This window comes from Trichoderma citrinoviride (assembly GCF_003025115.1).
Source record: "Trichoderma citrinoviride strain TUCIM 6016 unplaced genomic scaffold BBK36scaffold_1, whole genome shotgun sequence".
Lineage (NCBI taxonomy): Eukaryota > Fungi > Ascomycota > Sordariomycetes > Hypocreales > Hypocreaceae > Trichoderma > Trichoderma citrinoviride.
In genome coordinates this window covers 3,031,253-3,056,495 of record NW_020194709.1, presented here as the reverse complement: position 1 = coordinate 3,056,495, position 25,243 = coordinate 3,031,253, and the positions used below count along the sequence as shown (strand labels likewise).

Genomic DNA, 25,243 nt, shown 5'->3' with positions numbered 1-25,243 from the left:
AGACTCTCTTCTACGGCTGCAACAAGCTTTCCCCTATCTATTCCCGTTTCCCGAGGTGAGAAGTTGAAGCTGAGGTGAAGCCAAAGTGAGGTGAAGCCAAAGTGAGCAGAAAAAATGGCGGCAGAAAACAGCGAACCCACACACCACTCACTAATACGACCCCCCCCGGACTTACATACATAATACAGCATCCATCTACCTACACCTTGGACGCAAGACCCTAGCCAGCCCTCTGCTCCGGAAAACCTCCAGAAGCAACACCACAAGGCGACGGAAACCTGCTGCTCTTGCAATCTGCTGCTTCTGCTGCTGGCGATTCATCACTTGAGCTGCTCGTTTTCTGCTCGGGCATTCCCGTCTTTCTGCTCGTCACAGCGTCCCCGTTCTGTTACGACGCCGAAAATCACAGCTCTTACTTAGCCGACGACGACCCGTTTCTGCCTCTCTTGCACTTCTTTGTCTCCCTCCCTCTCTCTTCCTCTCTCTCTCCCTTACTTGCACTCTCGCTTCCTCTCCATACCCTTGTTCAGCATCTCCCCTCCCGCATCCCGCACAATGGAGGCGAGCGAGGGAATCGCCTCCGCTGTGAGCGTCAAGATGGACCGCCCGTCGCCCGCCGCAGCAGCCTCGCAGTCCAAGCGTGACCGCAAGCGCCAGGTCCTCGTCGAGCGCCTGTCCACCATGTCCGACAAGATGCAGCGCGACCGGGACCTGACGTACCGCGACCAGCTGTCCAAGATCCAGTACGAGGTCGGCCTCGTCCAGCGCTTCGACCCCTACGCCGTCAACGCCCTCGAAAAGGCCGACGAGCTGCTGCGCGAGTACAGGCAGGCCCAGGGGCCGCCCGTCCTGGCCGAGGGCGCCCGCAGCCTCGTCGACATGGCGGGCATCCGCTTCCCCGAGTTCATGGACGAGGTCGAGGATCTCATTGAGGTCCGCGATTTCCAGCTGGTGCAGTCCAAGGTGAGTAGAACATTGTCATGATACGACAACGCACGTGCAGCCTGCCCAGGTAGAGCAAGAGGGAGCGACACCACACACACTCTCTCTCTGCTAGCCCGTCATCTCCAGCCCTCTCCCTCCCTTCTTCTCCCCCCCTTCTCTACTTCTTCTTCCTTGCACCATGGCACACCAATGCTAATTCTCCATGTCCCAATTTAGAACGAGTACGAACGCAAGGTCCAGGAATACAAAAACACGCACGCGTACAAGGTCGAGACGGCCAAGCGGGAGCACCGAGCCCTGACGGATACGCTCCGCGACCGGCTCATCAACAGCCTCACACAGAAGAAGAACCGGCTCAACCGCGAAAAGGAAGTGCTCGAGATCAACGACTCGAGCGCCCTGCTGCTCAACCCCAGCCAATTCAGCCTCACCAACCCCGCCAGCCCCGGCGGCGCCCACGGCAAGCGGGCGACTCGCCTGCGCAAGGATGCCGAGGACCTCCAGGTCTTCGCCGACGGCAAGAAGCGCAAGCGCAACCCGGGCGAGGACGACGGCTCGCCGGCGCCGTCGCGACGGGCCCTCGACCCCAACAGCACCACGCCCCTGTGGCAGTCGGAAAAGGCCCGCGCCGCCGCCAAGCAGAACGGCCCCGTGTACAGCATCGACAAGCTCTTCACGGACAAGGAGCTGTCGCTCCACTACAACTCGGCCGCCCTGGCCGCCCACCAGTACGTCCTGCGCAACCGCGTCAACGGCAGCGAGTCGCGCGACGGCAGCACCCCGAGCAACGGCGAGAGCGGCGACGCCGACAGGGACGACGCCGAGTCGCAGCCGTCGGCCGCGCCCATGATGGAGCGCCAGGTCTCGCACGCCACCCGCAGCACCAGGGGCGGCGCCAGCCAGAACTTCCTCGACGACAAGATCCTGGGCATCGAGGGCATCGCCAACTTTGAGCTGCCCGCCAACCTGGACCTGATGCACGCCCAGGAGCCGCCCAAGATGCCGCCCCCGGTGCCCCAGCAGTACCTCAAGCCGTACCCGCGGTCCTCGGACCAGAATTTCCCTGTGCCGCTGTCGCAGGACGACATCTCGTCCGACCTGTCCGTCATGAGCTTCTTCAAGCAGTACGACCAGACCCACAAGCCCGGCGCCCACCTCGATGCGCCCAGCGGCTTGCGCAAGGTGCTCGAGGCCGTGGCCGTGCCGTACCACCAGAGCCGCTACGTCGCCTTTACCAGCGCCGTCCGCGAGGACCCCGAGCACCTCCGCGACGTCCTCGGCATCCCACTGAGCAACCTGCGCGACCAGTCCAGCCCCGTGGTGATGAGTCGGCAGAACAGCGGGCAGGGCGGCGTCCCCATGAGCCGTCAGGGCACCACCGGTAGCGCCCGAGGCAAGGGTCGCCGGGGCTGAAGCATGAAGCCTGCATGAAGCCTCTTTGATTTTATTTTTTTATTTTTGGCGGTCGATTGATATGACCTGCACAAAGGTACTTGTCTTTGGCTTAGACGAGACAACCCAAAAGTCACTTTTTGAACACGGCACGCGGAAACGGGAATGAACGACCAAACAGAAACATGTGCATTTCACGGCATGGCGAGGCGACGGCTGGCGTCCAGGGGATCTCCTGTTTTACCATTTTGTCCTTTTATACATCGACCCTACTATATCCTGTTCGCTGGGTTGGAAAGGAGGAGAGCAGCTCTCTCCCTCTCTCTCTCCGCTTTCTCTTTTCAAACTCTCTCCTATCTAAAAGGGGCTCAGATCTTGTTGCCGACTTCAAGATTCCCCTCTCTTTATTTGTTGTTTCTGCTACTTCTCTTTGGTCTTGTGCGGCTTGTCAGTCCCACGAGGACTGCTCTGGGTTTGAAAGAGGAATGATATCCGATTTCCCATATCTTTTGTTTCTCTCCTGTTCTATCTCAAGGTTCCTCATTACATACACGATGATTCCTTGTTTTTCCAATACGTTTCGTTTCCTGACTTGTTATGGCCTTTCCTTTCGGTAGCAAAGGAGGTGGGATCGGGACAGTCTCTATGCAGTGATTAGACCGGTTGGGATTGAGGCGGTCTGAAGTACGGACTCTCCCTGGTTTTCTTTTGGCTGTCTCTTTCTGTTTCCTTTTTTCCTTTTCGGCTTTGTCCTTTTTGTTTATTGCTTTTCTCTGCTTTGCCTTTTGGTCGACAGGTGAATCTCATTCTCTGTTGATGGCAGACACTCAGGTATGAGGGTAGTTACGAAGGTAGAAACCAGGGGAAGACGAAGGCGAATGAAAGTCTTGTTATTAAATGTTTCGCAGTCTCATCCGATACGTGCAACGCTAAATTATATCCCACCCAAGCAAACCATCAAAATGACACCATCTACAGCCATGTTCAAAACAGATTCCCTTCTAAACCCTCTAGTTGCCAAAAACCAAGGCCCTCACCTCAATGCTCTCCCTCCCCTCGGCATCCTCCCTCGTCCTCGGGTCCTGGAAGGCAGTATGCGGCACCCTGCCCCCAATCTTGGACCCGGGCTTGAGCGACTCGCTATCAAAGCACTCAATCAACAACCTCTCGTCCCCCGTCATGCCGCTCGCGTAATACCACTTCTGGCCAGGGTTGTAGTTGATGGCCGCCGTCTCGCCAATGTACCCATCCGAGTAGCGGTGCGAGATGGGAATCACGTCCTTGTCCTCGAGCGTCGACGTCGACGCCACAGCGAGCGGGTTCGCCTCCACGGGGCCCTTGTTCAGCGGCCGCCACACGTTGACGATGCGGTAGCGCTTGGTCCGCAGCAGCTCGTCCGCCTCGTCGGGGAAGTAGCGCCGCACGCGCTTCTCGACGGAGGCGGCGGTCTGGTCGATGTGCACGCGCAGGACGGGGGCGCGCGGGGCGTCTGGGTCGGAGCGGCGGATGGTGTGGTCGAAGATGTAGATGCGCTCCGCGCCCGGGATCTGGTCGAGCAGCAGCTTCTCGACCTCGGGGTAGTAGAGTTTCTTGATGGACTCGTCGTCGACAAAGTCCTTTTCCTGCGAGGGCGGCACGTTCCGGACGAGCTGGAAGGCGTCGCGGTCGAGGGAAAAGTCCTGCTCGTGGCCGCGGATGTCGTGGATGACGACGTCGTGGAAGTCGTCGCCGTAGTTGCGGCGCGGGAGGTCGGCCGGGTGGTCGTCGCCGACGAGGTTGTAGGGCTGGGAGCCGTCGGCGGGGGCGGTGTAGTAGTTTAGGGTGGCGGTGACGTCGCCGCGGGGGACGCTGGAGATGACGGCCATGTTTTTGTTGTTTGCGAGATTCAAAACGGTGGTAGTGATGGTGGTTATGATGGTGTTTTTGGTGTATAAGTGGTGAAGAAGGTGTTTAGTGATACAGCTTGAGGGCTGAAGGCTGTATGTAAGTCGACAAGCAGTGATGATGTCAATGCGATTGGAATTCAAATGAAAAGAATCAACCCCCTCAGTTCTTTATATACTCTTATCATCACCCCCAAGCAGCCTCTCGATTTCAAATCCACCTCTCCAGGTTTCCCCCCCTCCTCAAGATCCCCCTCCAACAAGCCGCTGACCATGTCCGCCCTGGTTCTGCTTTGTCTGCAAGCACGCCACGCCCAAGCTCACCCATTCGCTGGGCGCCATTTGTAAGGCGCGCTGGCTTACTAAAGCCAGATGCCGAAAAGGAATAACCCAGATCTTGATGATGCCATAGAGACCACCACTTCGAAGCTTTCAAGTGCCGAATTTAGCCGCTTGGGGGAATCATTTGTTGTATATGTAAGCTGGCGGGGGGGAGAGACCGAAAAGACGGTGATTGGAAAGCGCTGCTTTGTATAGTGGGCTGTGCCTCGGGATCCGGGATCTGCTTGGAAAGATGAAGCCGCGGGAGATTTGATTAGTTTGGGAAATGTCTTCCTAGACTGTAAAATCGAGCTCGATGGGCAGGGCTTGGCAGGGTCTAGATCTGGGTTGTTTTGTAATGGATTCTGGAAGGATTCGGCACACCTTATTAGAAGTTGATGGAGTCTTCTGTCGTGGTTTTCCTCCCCCACGCTTTTATTGTTTCTCTTGTTTATTTCAACCGACTGAAGCCGAAGTTTGACTGGTGCTGTAAGGAAGCCAAAGCTCTTGACTTCATGGCCCATTGCCGTTACAGGAGATGCAGTAATTAATCAGCGAGATCCGAGCTGGGCTGGTTCATTCCAGGGCTGGTGTGCACTAGCAATACCTACCTTAAACAGAAAATCTCCCGTCTGGTTACATTTGCGTCATCGTCATGCTCGTAATCGATAAAGCCAACACACAGTACTCGTACAGCTTCTATTCAATGAGTATCCGTCCTTGCCTTCACGTCTGCGTCCATCTCGAATCACGCCTCATAAATCTCCAGACATCCGAACACCCAAGAAGAAAAGAACCCCAATCAGGCACAAGCCAAACAAAAAAGGAGAAGCACAGCTCCTCGTTCAAGAAAATCCGCGCCCTCCCATTGGCCGCGGCGGGCGGGATGATGTGCATGGCCCTTGGGACGGCTTCTCCAGCCGTCCTGCGGCCGTTGATTGGTCGCGCGGCACCAGTTATGCCAAAGGGGGCGGCTTGCACGCGTTCCTTCACCCACCTTGAGGAAATTGAAGGCCTGCAGGATTCGGATGCCGAGAGCAAAAGATTGCTGCTGCACGCTGACTGGACTGAGTACGCGAGATACCGACTAGTATTGATATGAGTTGTGGTTTTGCCCCCCCGTTTATTGCGGATAAGGTACTAATAGTGTTGAGGCGGGCTGAACCTATGGCAACGTGCGTAGGAAAGTGCTCGCACTTGGCTCACTATTCAGGGCTGATTCAAAGACAATAGGCCTAGTTCATTCGATTCATCCATCGACAATAGTACTAGCAGTTTGAGCAGGTTAGCAGTATACTGCGCGGCATCACATGTGCCAACTCATCCATACACTCATATCAACCCACATGCACCACGTATGCAGACGCAGACGCATGTGCATTAGGCATGCCTAGTCCCCGTGTTAGCCCTGGAGGTGCATAGTCCTTACCCGCCTCCATGTGGACAGAGTCCCTTGATGTGATAGAGCTAATGTACTGGGCGGATGACGGCCATCCCCAGCAATCACCTTACTCTAACTCCTAAAATGTCCGTACTTCTCGAAGAAGATAAACCGTACTGCCGAGTACTCGCTCGAACTCTCGAGTTACACGACAAGGCATCGCCCTCTCTGGCCCTCCAGCCGCCCCCGTCGCCAGCACCAGCCGGCACCAGCGCCATGTGCCGCAATGGATCCCGCGCACTGTCTGCCGCCCTGCCGGAGCCGCTGCACCAATGGATTCAGCCACTAGCCTGCTCTTGAGCCACGCTCCTCGCCTCGAAACGTCATGTTTGCTGCTTCAACCTCGACTCTGCTCAGCTCCTGATTCGAACCGCCCGATGCCCAGCGCAGCCGCCCGCCTCTCACCGAACGCTGCCTGAGCACTGACCGCCTCCGCTTGCCCTCAGCTGCCTCGCCGTGACTGGCGCTGATGCGTCGCTGCCGGGAAGCTGCACCATGCCATAGCGCCCTGCCCATCGTCAAGTAGCGACTGCGGGCGCGTCTCAACGAGAATCCGGAAGCTAGAAACGCGGAGCCAGGGAGAACGACAGGCATCGACGAGAAACAACAAGGACGAGAGACCGAGAGAGGACCGAGGAAAAGTGGGAGAGTGAGCGAGCGAGTGGGAGAGAGGCGCAGAGGCGTCGTGGCAGAGTCCAAACCCCCCCTCAAAGCGCCAGCGAGCCATGACATGAAGGCCCAGCACGACGTCCGCCAACCGCACCCGCAACCGCAACCGCAACTGCAACAATGTCCTCTCCGCAAGCCGTGGCGACACAGACCAGCCTGGCCGTCTCCAACCCGCGCCCATTGGCCGCCCGGCCCGCCCTGCCCGACCGCAACGTGACGCCCGACACCATCGAGGACGCCTACGTGCGCTTCATCTTCTACTGCAATCCCGCCCTGCCCTTGGACGCCGACACCGAGAGCCTGCGCGAGGCCTTTGCGAACCCGCCCCGGAGCGGAGGCAAGAGCTTCAGCCCCTTTCTCATCTTCGACCTGGTCCAGCGCTTCTACCGCAAGGAGATCAAGACGTGGACCGAGCTGACCACCCGCCTGGGCGTCGAGCCGCCAGACCTGTCCAAGGACGAGAGCGCGCAAAAGGTTGCCCAGTATGGCGTCCGTTTAAAGGTATGTGTTGTGCTGTGCTGCTGGCCGCCGCCGGCTTGTGCGCCCTTGCTTCCTTCGCCCCTCTTCCCCTCTCTTTCTGATACTTGTCCTTCGTCGAAGAATTAGCTTCAGGAAGCATCATCGACAGATTGGTTGCTGACATGCGTAGAAATGGATGAACTCAATGCACGTCAAGGCATTTTTCGAATACCTCATGGACATCACCAACGACTACTGGACCAATGTTCCAGACGACCCAAACCCCATCGGCCAGCCCGTCCGTGATGGCGTTGCCATCGAGGACGACATGGCCCTGAGGGCCCTGCTGCCTCACATCCGCCCCAAGAGAGGCCGCAAGAGGCCAGAGGCCGACGACAGCACGGGCTCTCCGGTGGCTCAGCGGCAGCGCCTTTCGCCCCCCTCGGCAATCGATGCGCCTCGGGCCTCGTGGTCGGCTCATCCAGACGCCCGAGCCCAGGGCATGCCGATGGACTCGTTGAGGCCCGGCGTCGCGGCTGCTTGGGGCCTCGGCGACTCTGTGCAGACTCCGCTTTCCCGCTATCCCAACTCCGCCATCACACCCTCGACTAGGAGCTCCTTTTGGGACGACGCGCTGGAGCCCCGTTCCGCCATCACACCCTCGAAACCAAAGACTTCTACCCACAGGCGAGGGCCGAAGAACGTATCTTCGGCGTGGAAGCCTGGGGGAGGCGACGTCAGCTCCAAGCCAAGAGGAAGGCCCCCCATCAACCGCGCACCCGCCGCGGAGCCTTCTCCCCCTAACCCTCCGCCCATGACATCGTGGGCCCCGACTCCAGACAGCAACCCATCTGATCCTCCAGTCGCCACCATGCCCAAAGAGCCTATGCCACTGGCTCCCGACGCAGCCCAGATGCACCCGCAGATTCGCAACCAGGTCGTTGCCGCTCGCGCAGATTCGGTCGCGTCCATGCAGGCGGCGGCCCAGGTGCGGGTGCAGCAGCAGCAGCAGCCACCACCTCCGGCACAGGTTCAGATCATCCCGCCCCCTGCATCGTCTTCCAACCTTGGCTTGGCCGGCATGGGCATCCAGCCGCCGCTCGACGGCGCGAGACCTGCTCGGCCCAGTATCTCCCTGCAGGTCCCTGAGCGACAGGGGGGCACAGTTCGGCTGGCAACGCCGCCGCTGCCGCCGCCGCCGTCCATGGTGCCGGTCGATGGCCTGACGGCAAGTGAAGCTCCGGCGCTTCAAGGCGTTGCTAACCAGGGACTGCCCGCGCCGCAGGCCAATGGATGGGATCCGTTTTCGCAGCCGCCGACAGCAGGAGTATACGAGACCAACACCGTCCCGACCTCTGCTGGAGCTAGCCAAGCAGGCGGCTCGACATCCAACAAGGAGGTGCCTCGCTACTTCTTCGAGGATCTAGACGACCGGACCAACGTGGACGGGCTTATCTCCTACTTCACCCACGTGCTGCACAATTCGGACTGGATCGATCCCGAAGGCAACCAGCAGGAGATTGCCGGCATGGACGAGTGCACCGCCATGGTCAACGCAACGGTGGAGCACATGTATAGGAATGCAGAGTCGTCTCAGGCGTTTCTCATCAACCTGGCGGCGCTGTGCGGCGCAAAGATGCTCATGACGAACCGCCCGAGGTGCTACCGGGTTGAGACGTCCGAGGGCGTCTACACTTACTACTTTGACTGGCAGTACCGGTTCGGCCACCTCAAGGGCCAGTTCACCATGACGCACAGCGTGCCGGTGACCATGTGGAAGAAGCCGGGGCCGAGAGAGGCTGCCGAGGCCTCGCAGCCGGGTGGTGTGCCGGCGGCGGAAAGTCTGACGAATGAGCAGTGGCAGGCCAAGTATGGCGCGCTGATGGACGAGCTGGAGAAGCGCGATCAGGAGCTGTTTAAGATGCAGAACGGTGTGTTGAATGCCATGAGGAGGGACGGCGGTTGAAGCCACGATACCTATTTGCTTGATGCTTGCTTATCCGGATCTTCTTTGGACTTGTTTGATCTTCGCTTGGGTCGACTTCTTTGGATTTCAGGTCCTCTTGGCCTTGGTCCATTATGCTGCTCTTCCTTTCAACTCCTCATGGCCTTCTCCTCTTCTTTTCAACCCCTCATGACTTTCTCATCATCTTACCTTTCTTATATCCAATTTCAACAATCTTCCGGCCTTACCCAAGCCTTTCTTCACTTCATCTCTAATCATTTTTGTCGCAATTTACTTCGATCATATTCTTTTTTTGGCGAAGAAAAAAAAAACGGCGCCCTCTTCGCATCGAACGGCAGGGGCGACATCGGAAATTGAGGCGAGCAATGAGGTTGTCTTTGACCTCGGACACAATACAAGGGGCAACACATACACACATTGGCGATGGGCGCGGAAGGGAAAAGGGGAAAGTTCTTACCATGGAATGGCTATTCAACGTCCCATCAGCCCGGGACCCTGCACCCCGACGGGAATGCGTTGGTCAGTTTTTTGCATTTTGTTGGCGTTGTGATTGCGAGTTCTGCTTGGTCATGTTTTGACATGATACCTATTTATCCCTTGTATTAGGTAGCATTACGGTGCTATTTGGATCGGGTAGAATGCTGCTGATATCGGTGGCCGGTGAATGAGAAGGCTCCTTGGAAGCCGGGTTGCGTTTTTGTATGGCTCTTGTTCGATGCTTATAGTTGTTGTTTTGTGTGATTTGGCTGGAATGTGACGAGGAGGGCGTTTGTCACCCCCTTTACGATGTATGTGCTTTGTGCGGTATGGCAGATGTTGAGGCTGGTTGGCTTGGGTGTCGGGTGCCTGCTGGCGCTGCTGCTCGAGTCTGTGTGACTACCTGGGCGGCAGGCTAATGTAGGTACATGTAGAAACGGCCACTAGTAATATTGAGTCGAGATGTGCTGCTGTTTGAAGGCTCGGTATTGAAGGTTGATGGCCTATGTTGACAATGAAACGAAGCCGAGCAGCTATTTGGGTGCATTCAAAACAAAACGATACCGATTGATTTTCTCACAAGTAATGTAAGAATTGACAAGAGCTCATCTAGGCAATTACTGAAGGGGCTTGATTGATCTATATACCTTGTAGGAAAGAAGTTAATTGGGATAAATTCATGCCGTCGCTGCGACAAAAGTCGCCCAACGAAAGTGAGACAAACCAAGGAGTTTGACGCCCTTGGGTTAAATTGTCCAGTTAGCATCTTTGGATCTGAGATGAAAGTCGAGGTTTGAATGTCCCGCGGTGTGAGGCTAAGTACCATGGTATTTAGGTCTTTGTTCCGGAAGGTCAGGTTGTCAGATACTAAATTAGCCCCCTTTTTATTAATAAAAAAAAAAGGTTGTTAAATTGAGGTTGTTTTGGTCTTTGTTTGCGGTACTGTGTTGGGTTGTTTCTCCTTGTGTTGTCTGGGTATGAATGAGTCAATGCGGGTTAATTTGTACGTTGCATGTATATATTTACGGCATGTGAGACGTTGGACGAGAAGGGCTGTAGTTTGCCAGTCTTTTTTCGCTGTGGACGGGCTCGTTCTGATGTGTTGGGACAAGAGATCCCATAATACGCCGTGGTACTGAAACGAGATGAATGCTGCGACGGAGAATGTATCTTATGGAAGCAGCAAAAGATATAAAACTTGTTGGAACTCAAACTTTCAATACCACATCAAATGATGCACGTCGCAAAATCTTGCTTATGTAGCTACCTCCATACCCACTGCTTTGTGTCTTTTTTTTCCTCTGCGCATCTCTTTAATGAACTTCTCCTCTCTCTCTTGCCGGCGTGAGAATGGGCTCTAAAAACAACGCTACGTGGAGACAGAAGAAAAAAAGGGAAAAGCGACAGCCGAAATTCGAAGACGCGGGGCGCTGTAACAAACGGATGGACGGGCTGGCCCCCGCAAAAAGGTTCCATGTCCTTGGGAAAAATGATTTGGTCTGTCTGGTTGCTGGCTGGCCATTCCCTTGGTTTACTATACCGCTGTTCGCTGTGCCTGGTACTATTTCGGTCCCGGGTTAGTGGTTCTTTGTCGCGTGCTGGCTGGCCCTTTTTTTTTTCCCACGTGGACTTTTGGCTGAGGAACGGGCTTGGGAAATTCAATTGTTTCTTCTTCGGGGACGCCGAAACGCCTCTTTTTTTCTTCGCAACATGCAATCCTTTGCAATCCTTTCATTGCCCATGAACGACAAGAAAAAGAAGCAAAACGCAGCTCGGTGTCTACGTGGAAATGAACAGGAACAGCAGGAAATACTGGTGCAAACAGATCCAACAGAAACCCCGGGGGCCAAAAGGTCGAGTCAAAGCGGCAACGAAGGAATCCTTCTTCCATCCACCTCTTCTTACTTGCAGCATCCCTGCTAGCGGGCAGCCGAACCGGATCCATCCCATCACATCCGTCCAGCCGCTCCGCAGCCTTGGCCTGGGGGAAGAGAAGAGTCAGCTTCTACTAATAACTCAGGTCACTAAAAAGCCTGGGCAGCCGGGGCAAAGCCTCACAGTGTGTCACGCTTCATTTTCGTTCCTTTTTTTCTTTTTTTTGCCGCCTCATGTCAACGGGCTGCTTTGGTCGCTCTGGCGCCACTGCGTTTTTCCTGCGTTGGCTTGTGGTCCAACTTGAACTGAAACCCGCCAAAGGCAAACCTTTCATTTCCACATCTTGGATGAACGAAGTGCCAGTTTCATTCTCGTCGTCCTCTGCTGGAGTCGTGTCACGACCATCGGCACCTACATACAGCACAGTGCCGCAGCGCTCCACCGGCTCGCTGCGTCTCCTCCACGCCTCCAGACCACCGCCTAGAGGCCAAGAACAGGAACAGGCGGACCAAACAAGCCGGCGCTTTTCCAGGTTCCCATTACGAGAACGAGTAGTAATACTTGTTTGTACGAGTACTACTACATGCTGGGCTGTCCATACCAAGCCTGTCGCAAGAGTTCGCCTTCTTCCGGTGCTGCTTCTTCGACTGTGCTCATTCCGCCTCGCCTCTCTCTGCCCATTCTTTGTCCATCCATCCGTCCATTCACCCGCCATCCCTCCGTCCTTGTCCTCTTTCTTGCAGCAAATCTCAACTGGAAAACCCGCGTCCCCAGACCGAGCAGCATCCGGGCCGATTGCCATCAAACCACTGCACTACCACTCCGATCAACTCGCTACGACCGTCCCTGATTGCTGCTTGCCATCGCATCGCCTCGCATCGTATCCGCTTCCGTCTCCGCCCTCTGCAACTCGCACGAGAGCGAGAGATTGCCAGAGGGGGGTCGGGATCACTGATCCCCACATCTTTTTTCTCTCGTCGCTGCGTGTCGTGACGCTTTCCCCGGATTTTGCTGCTCGCCCGCCATGTCATCATCGTCGTCGTCGTCGTCGCAGAGCCGGGTCGATGAGATTACCATGTATGTTCTTTGTTTCTCTTCTTCTTTGGTGTCCTCTCATCATGACAACCACCGAGCCGGATGCTGATGCTGACGCTCGCCGCCACAGAGCCTCCAACGAATACCATGTCTCGTCGTCCTTCTCGGCCGAGGCCGGACGCACAAAGTCGCATTCGCAGTCCGTCAACCTCAATGCCAACACGGAAGCAAAGTGAGTCTCAGTTCCTGTCTCTCCTCTCTCCTCTCGTCTCTCCGACTGTCTCTTGTCTTGCCTTGTCTCTCTTCCCACGTGGCATGACATGTCCCATGTCCCCCTCCATCTCCCTCCAAGTCTACTACTACTGCTAGAGCACATCATCTAATTGCCGATCTCTCCCCCCCCTTTTCCGCGTGTCTTAGAATCAAGAACCCACTCGTCGGCATCCCGCGACGCACGCTGCTGGCCGACGTCGACGACTTCTGCCGCCTCAAGAACCTCGAGGACCACCGCGACATCATCCGCAAGGGCGCCCTCGTCGCCCAGGACCCCACGGGCTACGAGGACATCACCGGCACCGAGGCCCTGCGCCCGGACGAGATCGAGGCCCTGCGCAACGAGGTCCTGCACAAGTGGCGCGTTCCCTGGACGCTGCTGCTGACCGTCCTCACCTGCTCCATCGGCGCCGCCGTCCAGGGCTGGGACCAGACCGGCTCCAACGGCGCCAACCTCGACTTCCCGGCCGCCCTCGGCATCGCCTCCAACAGCATCCACGACAAGCTCATCGTCGGCCTCGTCAACGCCGCGCCCTACATCGGCACCTCCTTTGTCGGCTGCTGGCTGTCCGACCCCCTCAACAACCACTTTGGCCGCCGCGGCGCCATCTTCGTCGCCGCCAACTTCTGCCTGTGGCCGGTGCTGGCCAGCGCCTTTTGCAACACGTGGCAGACGCTGTTGATATGCCGTCTGTTTATGGGCGTGGGCATGGGCGCCAAGGCATCTACTGGTGAGCGCTCCCATCTTTACCCGAAACAACCCCAATGCCTTTCTCAAAGAGGACTTGGCTCCAGACTGGTAGATCAAGCATCCCTATGTTTTGTTGTCGTATACAAAATGACTTGATTCACGACTGGCTGATCAAGCACCCCTAATGTTCAATGTCGTATACAAAGATGACTTGGTTCACGACTGGTTGATCAAAACTGACTCGATTCCCCCCAACAGTCCCCATCTTTGCCGCGGAAAACTCGCCGGCCCCCATCCGAGGCGCTCTCGTCATGAGCTGGCAGCTGTGGAACGCCTTTGGCATCTTCCTCGGCACCTGCGCCAACCTCGCCGTCAGGGGCATCGGCGCCGAGGCCTGGCGCTACCAGCTGGGCTCGGCCTTCATCCCCGCCGTGCCCCTCGTCTGCCTCGTCTACTTCTGCCCCGAGTCGCCGCGATGGTACATCAAGAAGAACCGGTACAGGGACGCCATGCGGTCTCTGCTCCGCCTGCGAAACAACCCCGTCCAGGCGGGCCGCGACATCTACTACATTCACGTCCAGCTCGAGGTGGAGGCCGAGTTCATGGGCTCCGGCAGCTACGTCCGTCGCTTCATCGAGCTCTTCACCGTGCCCCGCGTCCGCCGCGCCACCCTGGCCGCCGGCGTGGTCATGATTGCGCAGCAAATGTGCGGCATCAACATCATGGCCTTTTACTCGTCCACCGTGTTCCAGGACGCCGGAGCCAGCTCCTTTGGCGCGCTCCTCGCCTCGTGGGGGTTCGGTCTGGTCAACTTCCTGTTCGCTTTCCCCGCCCTGTGGACGATTGACACCTTTGGCCGGCGGTCCCTGCTCCTCTTTACCTTTCCGCAGATGGCGTGGACGCTGCTGGCCGGAGGGCTCTGCACGCTGATTCCCGGACAGAACGGCCTGCACCTGGGCTTCGTTGCCTTCTTCATCTACCTGTTTGCCGCCTTTTACTCGCCCGGCGAGGGCCCCGTCCCCTTTACCTACTCGGCCGAAGTCTTTCCCCTGTCGCACCGCGAGGTGGGCATGGCCTTTGCCGTGGCCACCTGTCTCTTCTGGGCGGCCGTGCTGTCCATCACCTTTCCCCTGATGCTCGACCGGCTGGGCGTCCTGGGCTCCTTTGAGCTGTACGCGCTCTTCAACGTCATTGCGCTCATCATGATTTTCCTTTGGCTGCCCGAGACGAAGCAGCGCACGCTGGAGGAGCTGGACTACATCTTCGCCGTGCCCACGCGGGTGTTTATGAAGTACCAGGTGACCAAGACGCTGCCGTGGTGGTGGAAGCGGTGGATCTTGCTGCGCAAGGACGCGACGCTGGAGCCGCTGTACACGCTGGACGTGGCGGACCACGTCGACACGGACGATGGCGAGGACAAGTTTGAGAACGACAAGGCCAAGGTCGAGCTCAAGGACATTGTTGGGTTTGTGCCGGCGAACGTGAATGCCAGGCCCATGTCTTCGGAGCCTTGAATCACATTGCTTTTTGACATTTACGACATACTTTGATGCCTTGTTTCCCTTTTTCGACTGCGATGGCGTTTGCTGGATATGCGTTTTTGGGGATATGCGATTTGATGAAACATTTGGGCGTCGATTCATCTTGGGAACGATTTTAGCTGGCGAGCGATTTTCCCTTTCCACTTATGATACCACGGAAGGACAAGGGTTGGGATGACTACTGGCGCATGTGGGAAGCGATACCCCAGACCATGTTTTGGATTCACTTTATTCTTCGATCTGGATTTTCTTCTCTGTTAAAGCGCTGTTTGGATGAGCGTTGATAATGGAAGCGCTGTTGCATGCGATATGGGCGATGAGCGGGTAATTGGTCTGCTGGAAGGATCTTCTCTAAAGGAAGAGCGGTATTATTGTGTATCTCATGAGGTTTACTGGAGATTTAGATGGCGTGTATCTGCCACAAGACATATCCTATACACTGCATATACGCTACATGTATGTACATACGTAGTCATTTATGCAATATGGGCAGTGAAGAATGAAGAGAGCCTCTACAGAATGATTTTAACCTAATCTGCATGAAGCTTCCATGTTTTGTCATTACAGCTACCGCTCTTCGTTCGTACAAGATAACGGCAAAGGTACGCTGAGCTTTGGAGGAGGTGGCGGATGGATTGGATTGATGGGGCATTGATTGGAAAGGGGAAGGAAAAAGCTGTGCAAGGAATTGAGTGTTGCTGCATTTGACGGTGATGTTTGGTCATTTGCGATGTTCGGGGTTTGCTGGAAAATGGTCAAGACTCAATTGGCGTTGCGTTGGGTTCGTTTTTATTTCAAAGTTTCATCAATAGCCATCATCTATCCATCTCTTTTGCAATCTGCTCTTCTAGATTTTGCGATGATTTGTGATTGTGAGAAGTTGGAAGAATCGCATTGGATGCTGGGAATCTCTGGGACAAGGGGGGCTCTTTTCAACATGGGATACGGATACAATAATAAACTGGATTAGGTAGAGAGACCTTCTTTGTGGTTTTTTGGTTGGAGGTGGTTTTTTCCCCCGTAACTGTGTGAGTTTCAGAATCACACGCAAGAAGAGTCTTGACAGTTGGCAACTTCAACGTATATGCGGATTTGCGGTAAAGAGGACGGGGGAGGGATCTACGCGGTAGTATTCCCTGGGTATACCTATGTAGTTCTATCCCGTACTACTACTAGTACTACTATTACTCTGAAATGAGATTGGCTCAGGATTGGCTGGGTATCGGCCTGTGAGAGATGTGTAAAGATGAGAGGAGGAATTTGGCGTGGCATTTCCTTGAGCAGGTAGGTTGTTTATTCCGTTACTTTGAGATGCAATTCGATTGGGGGCTGCGCAAGAGTCATAGCGTTTGAGTACCCCGAGCAAGCCGGCCGCGCAAGCTGTCTCGATTGAAACGCACATGGCGCTTCAATCGGGAATTGGAGATAAAAGCGCCTAGGATTGCAAGTTCAATATTGCTTCAGATTGACATACAGCAATCTGAAGCGCGATAGTCGCTTGAGTCGGAATCATTGAAAAAGAAAAAAAGCGGATCACTTTTTCAGCTCGCATGCACAAACGTTCTCGCAATGATATCATCCAAAGCAGACACATCACATTTTCTCCGCCCACGTTTTTTTGGTCTGTTCTCTCTCTCTCTCCCGCAAAATGAAACCTTGACCTCGGGTTCGGCAATCTCCCTCCCGACTCGTTCGTTTGCGTGCATCTTTTATCTGGGGAGGGTGGTTGGTTGGCAAATGGGATGGGGGAATCCATTCATCTGCAGTGAAAGTTGCTGTATTGAGGGGTGATGTGCAGAGCGTGATGATGACGAGGGGGGGGGGGGCGGTGGTTGTTGCATGTTTGGCGATCGACGGCAGGGGTTTTGGGGAGAGCTGAGAGTGATAAGAGGAGTTTGTTGCGGCGATCTTTTTGAGGTGGTTTGGGATTGTGGTCTGGGATTTACTCGTGGGAGAGATGGGGGGCTGATTGAGTGTGATCTCAACTCAGGGTGATTTTGGGTGCGATTGGGGAAGCGAGGGAGAGGGAGATGAGGGAATGCCTGGATTTGAGTGATGGGCTGAATGGATGATGAGATCCGTTCATCGCATGCAGGGAATGCTGAGATGGAGCTGCGACTTTGAAATGCAAGGTGATGATCGGTTTGGGCTCGGATCTGCAGAGGGGAACAGATGAGTGGCGATTTGATTCGTATCGCGATCGAGATGAAGTCTCTATATCAGTTGTGAGTGAATTCCCTGTCAACTTCAATGTGATGGATAAAAAGACGGGAAAAAAGGCATCAAATTGTTCTGATTGCTGTTATGCAACTTAGATGATCACGGTAATCAATCTGATAACATGAGATGCGCATGAATGGCTTCGGGATGGCGTTTGTGCCTGTGGCCTGTCAACGCCTGGTGGCGTCTCCAAGATGGTGTGCTCTAGCGGGATGGGCTTCACCCAAGCTTCAGCTCGACTGGCCGATCAGCCAGATTCTGAGCTGTCGAGTGAAGATCGCGGTCAGACGGCACTTTTGGCTGATATGGAGACCCGTCTTCGTCTCATCTTGTCTCGGGCCGCGTACACATGTCTCAATTGCCTTTTAAACGCAAAGACACTAGTAGCAGAGAAAAACTAGCAGAGAGAGAAAAGCACATGTCAAAGTTTCAGAAAAGCAGAAAGGGAGAAAAGAAAAAACATAAGCTTTCGACCGCCGTTTTGTCTTGTCCCGCGTGGCGTTCAGGAGAAGAGCCCAGGGGCTGCAAGAGACCGTTTTGCAAAGTGCTTCTAGCTCGACGGTTGGTTTCGTCTCGGGGAGAAGCCACTGGTGATGGATACCGCTCCGCTTCGATAGCTGGTGGCGTCGAAACAGCATGCTGGTAGTAGTAGTAGCACCGTAAAGTGCGAATTGCATCTTGTCTCTCCATACTGGACTGGCAGTTGTCCTTTCGGGGGTTAATTTGGCTTCCTGCAGGAAACATGTCGTTATCGCCGTCCTTGGCGGGCAAGGCGCACAAAAAAGGGGAAGAGAATACCAAAGACAAACAAGTAATGACTAAAACGGGAGCTCAGGAAAAGGCGTTTTTGAAAAATAGCACCGCATGCAGAGTCCCTTCGTATCGGGCATCCCATCTCATTAAAAAAGAAAAAGAGGCCGGCTGTCGGAGACTGCCGGCAATGCTACCTAGCATCTATTCGGCCTTTTTCTTCTCTCACCTTTCTTTCTTTGCTTCTTTGTATCAAATTTTGCAAATTATGCCACACTGTCATGGAGAAAAACGAAGCCATGAGCAAGATCCACTTGGTCCCTCTCCCTCGCTGACGTTTTCGACTCCATACGGGTATTACCTTGTAGTGGTAATATTTCCAGGGCTTTTTCCGGGCTCGCAACCGGGGAGACTCATTCGCCAAAAGGCCGTTTTACTATCGAGAAACGGAGCTGAACAGAGGCCACGGCACAGGACAGGCAACGCATGAGACACGTCGCGTGGCCTGTGGCCCGTTCCCACTCTTGTTTACAGCCTCGATGGCAGGGGCCGGGTCTTGATGAGCTTGTGAGATGAGGCCCGGGACGGACGAGGGGAAGCCCTGCTCGACTGTCCGGGCTGAGGTGCCGGCGAAGGGGCGGTTGGAATTGGACTTGCAAGATGTGGAAGAAACGAGTGAAGTGTGAGTTGGCTGAGCATGAGGAGGAAATGGGCTGCTGCATGCATGTGGTGATGGATGATAAGGAGGAGGAGGAGTCAAGTCGAGTCTGGAGTCTTCTACCGTGTTCCTGCTGCAACGTCACTGTGCAGGCGCGCCCAACACGCACGGGTTCGCACGCAATCATGCATCGTGCCATGTGCGCCATGCCGTCCAGACAGTACGTACATACATACACGTATCGCAACTTGAGCGCACCCGCCAACACCCAACTGCACCGTAGCATCAGCTCAGCTCCGTCCAGTTCAGTTCAGTGCAGTCCAGTGCAGTGCTGGCCCCCCCTGTAGCCACAGCGCCAGCTCCACTGTGGCCGCACCTCGTATGCGGTCGGTACCTGGCTCGGCGCCCTATCACACGCCGCCGGGGCTGCTGGCCACGGGCCCTGCAGGTGCGCTAAGCTGGAAAGGCGCCGCCACAGCCCACCTCGGCCGTCGTACCGGATACCTGCTGCCCTGCGCCAGCCCGCGCGGGCCAACGCGTGTCTCTCGAGGTCACTGCTACCGCGCCGCAGATCGCCCCTTTCAATCGGGCCAGTGAGATCCAGCGCCGAGCTCCAGCCTGTTTCACCACTCTTTGCAGCGGTCGTCTCTGTCATGTTGCAGCAGGCAAGCAATTCTTTCCTCCCGGGCCTTGTTTCCACCAGCTTCCAGTTCGCGAGATCGTCTGCTTTCCCTCCTCGATCCCGTCTACTGTCTCCCTCTCTCTCCACATTTCCTGCTCCTCGCCCTTCCACTCTTTTGGGACTCATTTTTTTCCATTTCTTTTTTTCCCATCCTTTGCCTAAAAGGAACTATCCGGGTCTTGTCTCCTTCTCCCTGGTTCGCTCGTTTTGTTCCCTCGATTATTTTTTCCCATCTATATATCCTGAAACGCCCCTAGTGTTGTCAGTACCGTGTTGGTCCTCCTCAATCGCTTTTTATCTTACTTCTCCCTCACCTCGAGTCTTTTGTCAAAGGCTTTCCTCAACCTTCCTCTCTTCCTCGTTTCTTTTCAGTTCCTGTTTGGTGAATTGCTTGCCCTACGGATTGTCCCTCGCTTTGACCAATTCCAGCACTGGCACGGACCTTCGTTGATCATCCGTCCCGGATCCTCGATATCGACGTCAGAACATCGTTTGCAGCGCCCTCTGCCTGTTTGTGCATTTTTCTTGCAGCCTCGAAATTCTCTGGAGCCGGTCTTCAGCGGCTTCTGCATCCGCGGCATCTGAAACAAGAAACATCGCGCACGCCGGCCTTGTTTATGCTTCCCTTGCTGTGGCATTGACTTCCCAGCTCATCGTGGAGTAGTAGCGCAGCGATACGACTGTCGTGCCGTGTGGACACCCTCAGCTTTAACTCAGCACCTGGGGCCATCCTTGCAGTCTTTACAGGAACGAAAAGCCTAAAATTTCCAAATCATCAACTCGAAACATCACTAGCAACAGTACTACATTCACCTGCTAGGCATCTATATCGGTGGTCGGCCACTTGGTATATATAAGACGACCTGGCACTGCCCTCCTTGCAAGGAGTGTGCACCTGTTGTTGGAGTAGGGGAACTTTCAGATGGCGCATCGTCAACCCTCCCGCGCCTCGCGAAGAAGCTCGGCTGGATTCGTCCCTCTGGAAGGAAACGACTCCCCTCGCGAAATGGAGAACAACGGGATCCAGCTCCATCCCCTGACCACGGTCAGGAGCAACGCCTCGACTACCGGAGCCAGGAAGCCATCGTCCACCGCCCACGGCCACGATGAGCACAACGAGAAGCAGGGCATGCACCGCCATGGCGGCCGTCGACGCAAGCTCGACGACGAGACGCTCAAGCGCAGGCAGACGGGCGACGAGGTCAAGCTCAACGCCATGGGCCGCCTCTATGCCAAGATTGTCGGCTTCTCCGTCATCACGCGATACATGGTCTACGTCGTGCCCGTCGGCATCCTGCTGGCCGTCCCGCTCATTGTGCTCGCCCTGACGGACCACAAGCACGACATCCACGTCGGCAGGCATGACACCGCCCGCGGCCCTCCTCTCTTCACCCTCTTCCTGTGGATTCAAATCTCTTGGCTGGCTCTCTGGGGCGTCAAGATGGCCGCCTGGTTCCTCCCCCACGTCTTTATGTTTTTCTGCGGCATTGTCAGCGCCGGCACGCGCAAGTACGCCACCGTCCTGGGCAACTTGAACATTGTCATCTCCATCTTCTTCTGGATGCTGGCTTCCTGGCTTACGTTTAAGAGCCTCTTCGCCCAGGCCTACTCTGATGGCATTGTCTGGGTGGTCAACCTCGAGCGTGTGCTCGGCGCCTGCTTCGTCTCCTCTGCCGTCCTGCTCGGCGAAAAGGCCATTGTCCAGCTCATTGGTGTGTCATACCACCAGCGATCCTTTGACAACCGCATCAAGGATTCCAAGCGAGAAATCCACCTCCTGGGTCTCCTGTACGATGCTTCCCGCACGCTGTTCCCCATGTACTGCCCCGAGTTTGCCGAGGAAGACTACATCATCGAGGATAGCATCGAGATGATGCTCCGCCGCAAGGCCGGCAAGGTCAAGGTTCCCGGTGCCCAGGCCCCCATGCGGATTATTGGAGACGTGACCCGCCTTGGTGACAAGGTGACGTCGGTCTTTGGCAACCTTGCTAGCGAAATCACGGGCAAGCACGTCTTCAACCCCAACTCGGCCCACTCCATCGTCGTCGAAGCCCTGGAGAAGAAGCGCTCGTCCGAGGCCTTGGCCAGGCGTCTGTGGATGTCCTTTGTCATAGAGGGCAGAGACGCCCTGTACCCCGACGACGTCGAGGAGGTTCTCGGACCGGCATACAAGCGTGAGGCCGAGGAGGCCTTTGAGGCCATCGACACCGACGCCAACGGGGATATCAGCCTCGAGGAGATGATCCGCAAGGTGGTAGAGATGGGCAAGGAGCGCAAGGCGATTGCCGAGGGCATGAAGGACATTGGCCAGGCCCTGACAGCCTTCGATAAGGTCCTGCTGTTTGTGGTTCTGCTCATCACCATCTTCATCTTCTGTAAGTCTCTACCCGGTGCTTTTGATCTTCTTGGGCTTCATATACTGACAATGCAACGCAGTGTCCTTCTTCAACAGCAGCCTCCTCACCACCATTGCCACCGCCGGAACTGCTCTCTTGTCTCTTTCCTTCGTCTTCGCCGTCACCACCCAGGAATTCCTTGGTTCCTGCATCTTCCTCTTCGTCAAGCACCCCTACGATGTCGGTGACCGCATCGAGATCCAGGGCACGCAGATGCTCGTCGACCGCATTTCCCTGCTGTACACTGTGTTTACCCGCACCGATAGGATGCAGGTCTCTCAGGTGAGTCGAGAGTTGCCCTCTAAAGCATGCCTTGGAAAGCGACGGCTAATCATTCGAGATAGGTTCCCAACATTGTACTCAACAACCTTTGGATTGAAAACATCACTCGAAGCAAGGCCATGTCGGAGACCATCACTCTCGACGTTTCCTTTGACACCTCGTTTGAGGACATTGAGCTGCTCCGAGTGGAGATGGAGAAGTTTGTCCGGTCGCCCGAGAACTCTCGCGACTTCCAGCCCGATTTCAGCATTGGCGTTGGCGGTGTCAATAACCTTGACAAGTTGACCCTTACGATCAGCATCAAGCACAAGTCCAACTGGCACAACGATCGCGTTCGTGCCACGCGCCGCTCCAAGTTCATGTGTGCTCTGGCCATTGCTCTGAAGAAGATTCCCATCCTCGCTCCCGGCGGTGGTGGTGAGCCTTTGGGCGGACCTACGAACCCTTCGTACTCCGTGTCCGTGACCGACGAGTGGGCCGCACACAGCCGAGAAGAGGCGGCCAAGAGGGCCGATGCCGCGCGACTGGTGCCTTCGAACGCGCAGCACCAGACCCCCGAGGAGATGGCCCAGGCAGAGAAGGACGCCATGCAATCGCTCAACAGCAACCGATCCCTGGCTATCGAGACGACGGGCATGTGGGACGCCGACGCTCGCTCCATTGCTTCTAGAGACCCGGCGGACGAACCCGGCCTGTCGGCAGACCTTGGCAAGAAGGAAAGCCAGCGTGGCGGCAGGCGACGAGCGGGCGAGGGCCTGACGGGCCTGACGCCCACGGACAGCCAAAACACGACGTTCCCGGCCAGCCCCAGGATCCGGACATATGACGAGGAGGCCCAAACTGGGATGCCCGGATCGCAGTTTGGGGCTATCCAGGAGGATGGAGGTGCTGTCGGCCGCCACCCCAGCTACCGCGGCGCTAGCTTCGACGTGAGCCGGACGGAGGACACGCTCCACCTGTCGCCGTCGCTGCATGTGCCCAACCGCGGCGGCAGTGTAGGCCGTCGCCAGCGAGGATCAACGTCCAACAATTCTTAGTTGAAGTTGTTTTCTCAGAAGACGGGATTTCCAGTCCCCTAATCTCGAAGCAGGCTGATACTGGAAGGGAACGGTTTTGATTTCACAAAAAGCAAGAAAACAAAAAGAAGGGATCCTACGGGTTGAGAGGTTATGAAATTATTCGCGTCAAAGGCCCTGTTGTACGCCACGAGCACAACGAAAGGGCGGTCTGGTAATTTTTCGTTCGCATAGGAGGGAGAGGAGGAACAAAATCGGGATACAACTGCTTGGATTGAAGCAACTTAGAGACGCGGATCATGACGCTGTGGCCACCACGAGGTAGTGCTGGCACCGCTATGCCATGGCATGAATTGTTTACATATAGCTACTTTTAGTCTTTACACTCCTTTTTTCCTTTCCTTTTTTTAGACTCCTCATCTCAATAGACAGCCATTATATATTGGCAGCCTTGGCATATAAGTTGTGTGTTGTGAGATTTGAAGGATAGAGTATCTTTACTCAAAGCAGACTTGCACTCCGTGCCGACTACCTACTATTAGGTGATGGGACAAGGCCTCACTCATTGGTATTACCGCCCAAGGAAATCACATCCGTCAAGGCAAACTCTTGTCCACTCATCTCGACTTATCCGAGGACGAACACGACGGCGTCGTCAAGCCTTTTGCCGTCAAATATAGCAGAGACGGAAAAGGGGTACGTATGTACAAGAGTTGTGGTGGCATCCCGACCGGACGGATCCGTTTTGCTTTTCCGTTATTCTACATGACAGGGGTGAGTTCTTGCAGAAGCTGGTTCCATTTTATATATGTGCTTTGATCTCATCCATGTTCATTACTCTTATGTATGGCGCATTTGAGTTGCCGAGGGGGTGCTTATACCGCTGGTTTGGACCTGGACGGCTTGATGACAGGCTCCAAACTTGGGCACCCCTGGTCTTTGGCTGAAGGGGGACGGATGGACGAAATAACACTTTTGTATTTTGTGCTCGGCGTTTCGTACCGAAATCCCGCCTTTGTGGTTGTCATTGGAACCGTTTTGGCGAAGAAGAATGAAGCACGGGATCCTTTTCCGAAGCAAAGCTGCTAGGTTATTGAAGTCTCTAGGCTACTTGGGGAAATACTCGGGACACTATGATGTGGGGGAGAGTATGGTCATTTTGGTACTGGGGTGCGGAGAAGGTCAGCCTTAGTAGGTAGTTCTCTTGAATTTGCGGGGGAGGTAAGAAGAACTGGGGTTTGTGCGTTCTTGATTTCCTGGTCAGGATGTATGTGCTTTGGCCTTATGCCGACAACTTTAAGGCGAGATGTTTTAGTCAAGTTTTGAGAAAAATGCCATGTTTGGATAAGTGTACGGACACGGAAATGGCTGGCCGAGGTTTTTGAAGCTAGGAAAAACATGAGGAACGTGGCGGAGAATCGTGGGTGCACCAGTCGAGGGTGTGTGTGTGTGTCGAAGTTGGGAGGGTGGAGAGGCATGTTCCGAACCGAAAGAAGGGTGAACTTTGCGGGGTGTGGGAGAATGCAGAATGGGGGAGTTTGGTGAAGAAGAAGTTTGAGGTGCAGGGACAAGGCAGGGGAATGCATGCATGTAACGCTGAGGCGCGAGCCGTCGGGAAAAGGGGGCCTGTTTCTTTTCATTCTTCCTTCTTCTTCTTCTTTACCGTTGGAGGGAGGGTTCTTGTTTCTCTTTACAACAACCCCATCATCTTACTTTTCTGTTGGCAGCTGGATTTTGTCTTCTTCGCTCTGGCTGAGAAAGGCCTCGGAACTTGGATTGCATGTTCTCTCTTTGCTTGGTGAACTGTCAATGGCAAAGTTGAGAAGAGGAGAGGAAAAAGAGACGACAAGTTTGAGTTCTGATTTGCAGCTTTCGGTTCTGGGCTCGAACTTATATGACCGGAAGTCCGATATAGGAGTGTCGCCGTTCTCGTCAACTGACCTGCGTCAACTCACCACCATCGCCACCACCAGTTCACCCTCTTGTACAAACACCATATTCTCACCCTCCCAATCCTCTCTTCTATAACGACTACAACAACAACAACTACTACAACAACACCACAATGTCAACAACAAACAACACAATGCCAACCCCCACAGACGCCGCCGCCGCCGCCTCCACGCCGCCCACCAACAAGCCGCCGCAGCAAGTCTGCGACAACTGCCGCTTCCGCAAGATGAAGTGCGACCGCGGCCTGCCCTGCAGCAACTGCGTCGTCTCCTCCATCCCCTGCCGCTACCTCCACACGCTGCGGCGCAAAGGGCCCAG

At 55.3% G+C, this 25,243-nt stretch overlaps 5 protein-coding genes across 5 annotated transcripts; 4 read left to right on the top strand and 1 right to left on the bottom strand.

Annotated features, from left to right (window-relative positions):
* Positions 1–597: 597 nt before the first annotated feature.
* BBK36DRAFT_1165446 (hypothetical protein) lies at positions 598–2,358 on the top strand (the record flags this gene model as incomplete). The annotated part of the gene is made up of 2 exons (XM_024894778.1): positions 598–963; positions 1,162–2,358. The coding sequence occupies 2 exons, from the start codon at positions 598–600 to the stop codon at positions 2,356–2,358; spliced, it is 1,563 nt and encodes a 520-aa protein (XP_024754281.1).
* Positions 2,359–3,347: 989 nt separating this feature from the next.
* BBK36DRAFT_1155742 (hypothetical protein) lies at positions 3,348–4,202 on the bottom strand (the record flags this gene model as incomplete). The annotated part of the gene is made up of 1 exon (XM_024893860.1): positions 3,348–4,202. One exon carries the CDS (start codon positions 4,200–4,202, stop codon positions 3,348–3,350), a length of 855 nt encoding a protein of 284 aa, XP_024754280.1.
* A 2,569-nt stretch (positions 4,203–6,771) lies between these two features.
* Positions 6,772–9,076, top strand: BBK36DRAFT_1137604 (hypothetical protein; the record flags this gene model as incomplete). The annotated part of the gene is made up of 2 exons (XM_024893178.1): positions 6,772–7,152; positions 7,301–9,076. 2 exons carry the CDS (start codon positions 6,772–6,774, stop codon positions 9,074–9,076), a joined length of 2,157 nt encoding a protein of 718 aa, XP_024754279.1.
* A 3,376-nt stretch (positions 9,077–12,452) lies between these two features.
* On the top strand, positions 12,453–14,941 carry BBK36DRAFT_1155740 (hypothetical protein; the record flags this gene model as incomplete). Its single annotated transcript, XM_024893859.1, has 4 exons — positions 12,453–12,505; positions 12,594–12,695; positions 12,884–13,467; positions 13,686–14,941. 4 exons carry the CDS (start codon positions 12,453–12,455, stop codon positions 14,939–14,941), a joined length of 1,995 nt encoding a protein of 664 aa, XP_024754278.1.
* Positions 14,942–20,407: 5,466 nt separating this feature from the next.
* Positions 20,408–23,002, top strand: BBK36DRAFT_1176127 (hypothetical protein; the record flags this gene model as incomplete). Its single annotated transcript, XM_024896000.1, has 4 exons — positions 20,408–21,653; positions 21,715–21,956; positions 22,019–22,650; positions 22,693–23,002. The coding sequence occupies 4 exons, from the start codon at positions 20,408–20,410 to the stop codon at positions 22,991–22,993; spliced, it is 2,421 nt and encodes an 806-aa protein (XP_024754277.1). The 3' UTR covers positions 22,994–23,002.
* Positions 23,003–25,243: the final 2,241 nt, after the last annotated feature.